The 218-nt window shown below is 53.2% G+C and overlaps 1 protein-coding gene across 1 annotated transcript in view; it reads right to left on the bottom strand.

The window, feature by feature from the left end:
* LOC108803909 (disks large homolog 4-like) overlaps positions 1 to 193 on the bottom strand; it is a gene marked incomplete at its 3' end in the record, with an annotated part of 10,200 nt that extends 10,007 nt beyond the window's left edge. Inside the window, exon 1 of the mRNA XM_018575703.1 lies at positions 11 to 193. Coding sequence (XP_018431205.1) covers positions 11 to 193 — 183 coding nt within the window. The remainder of the gene's footprint in view (positions 1 to 10) is intronic.
* Between the last annotated feature and the right edge of the window lie 25 nt (positions 194 to 218).

The following is a 218-nucleotide window of genomic DNA, read 5'->3' as shown; positions in this document are numbered from 1 at the left end:
CCATACCCACAGACAGGATCTGATCTCCCTTCCGCAGGGCTCCACTGAGATCGGCTGGTCCCCCCGCCAAGATAAACGAGATAAAAATTCCTTCCCCGTCTTCTCCACCAACGATATTAAAACCCAGACCCGTCGACCCGCGATGTATGGCGATCCTTCGTGGTTCCCTGCAAACATGGCCGACATGTGACATGTCAGAACAAAGTCCTTCCATCTGT

The sequence above is a fragment of the Nanorana parkeri genome, unplaced genomic scaffold (assembly GCF_000935625.1).
Source record: "Nanorana parkeri isolate BGI_ZX_2015 unplaced genomic scaffold, ASM93562v1 scaffold4432, whole genome shotgun sequence".
Classification (NCBI taxonomy): domain Eukaryota; kingdom Metazoa; phylum Chordata; class Amphibia; order Anura; family Dicroglossidae; genus Nanorana; species Nanorana parkeri.
The sequence above is the reverse complement of the archived record's forward strand: the minus strand, read 5'-3'. Positions and strand labels throughout refer to the sequence as shown.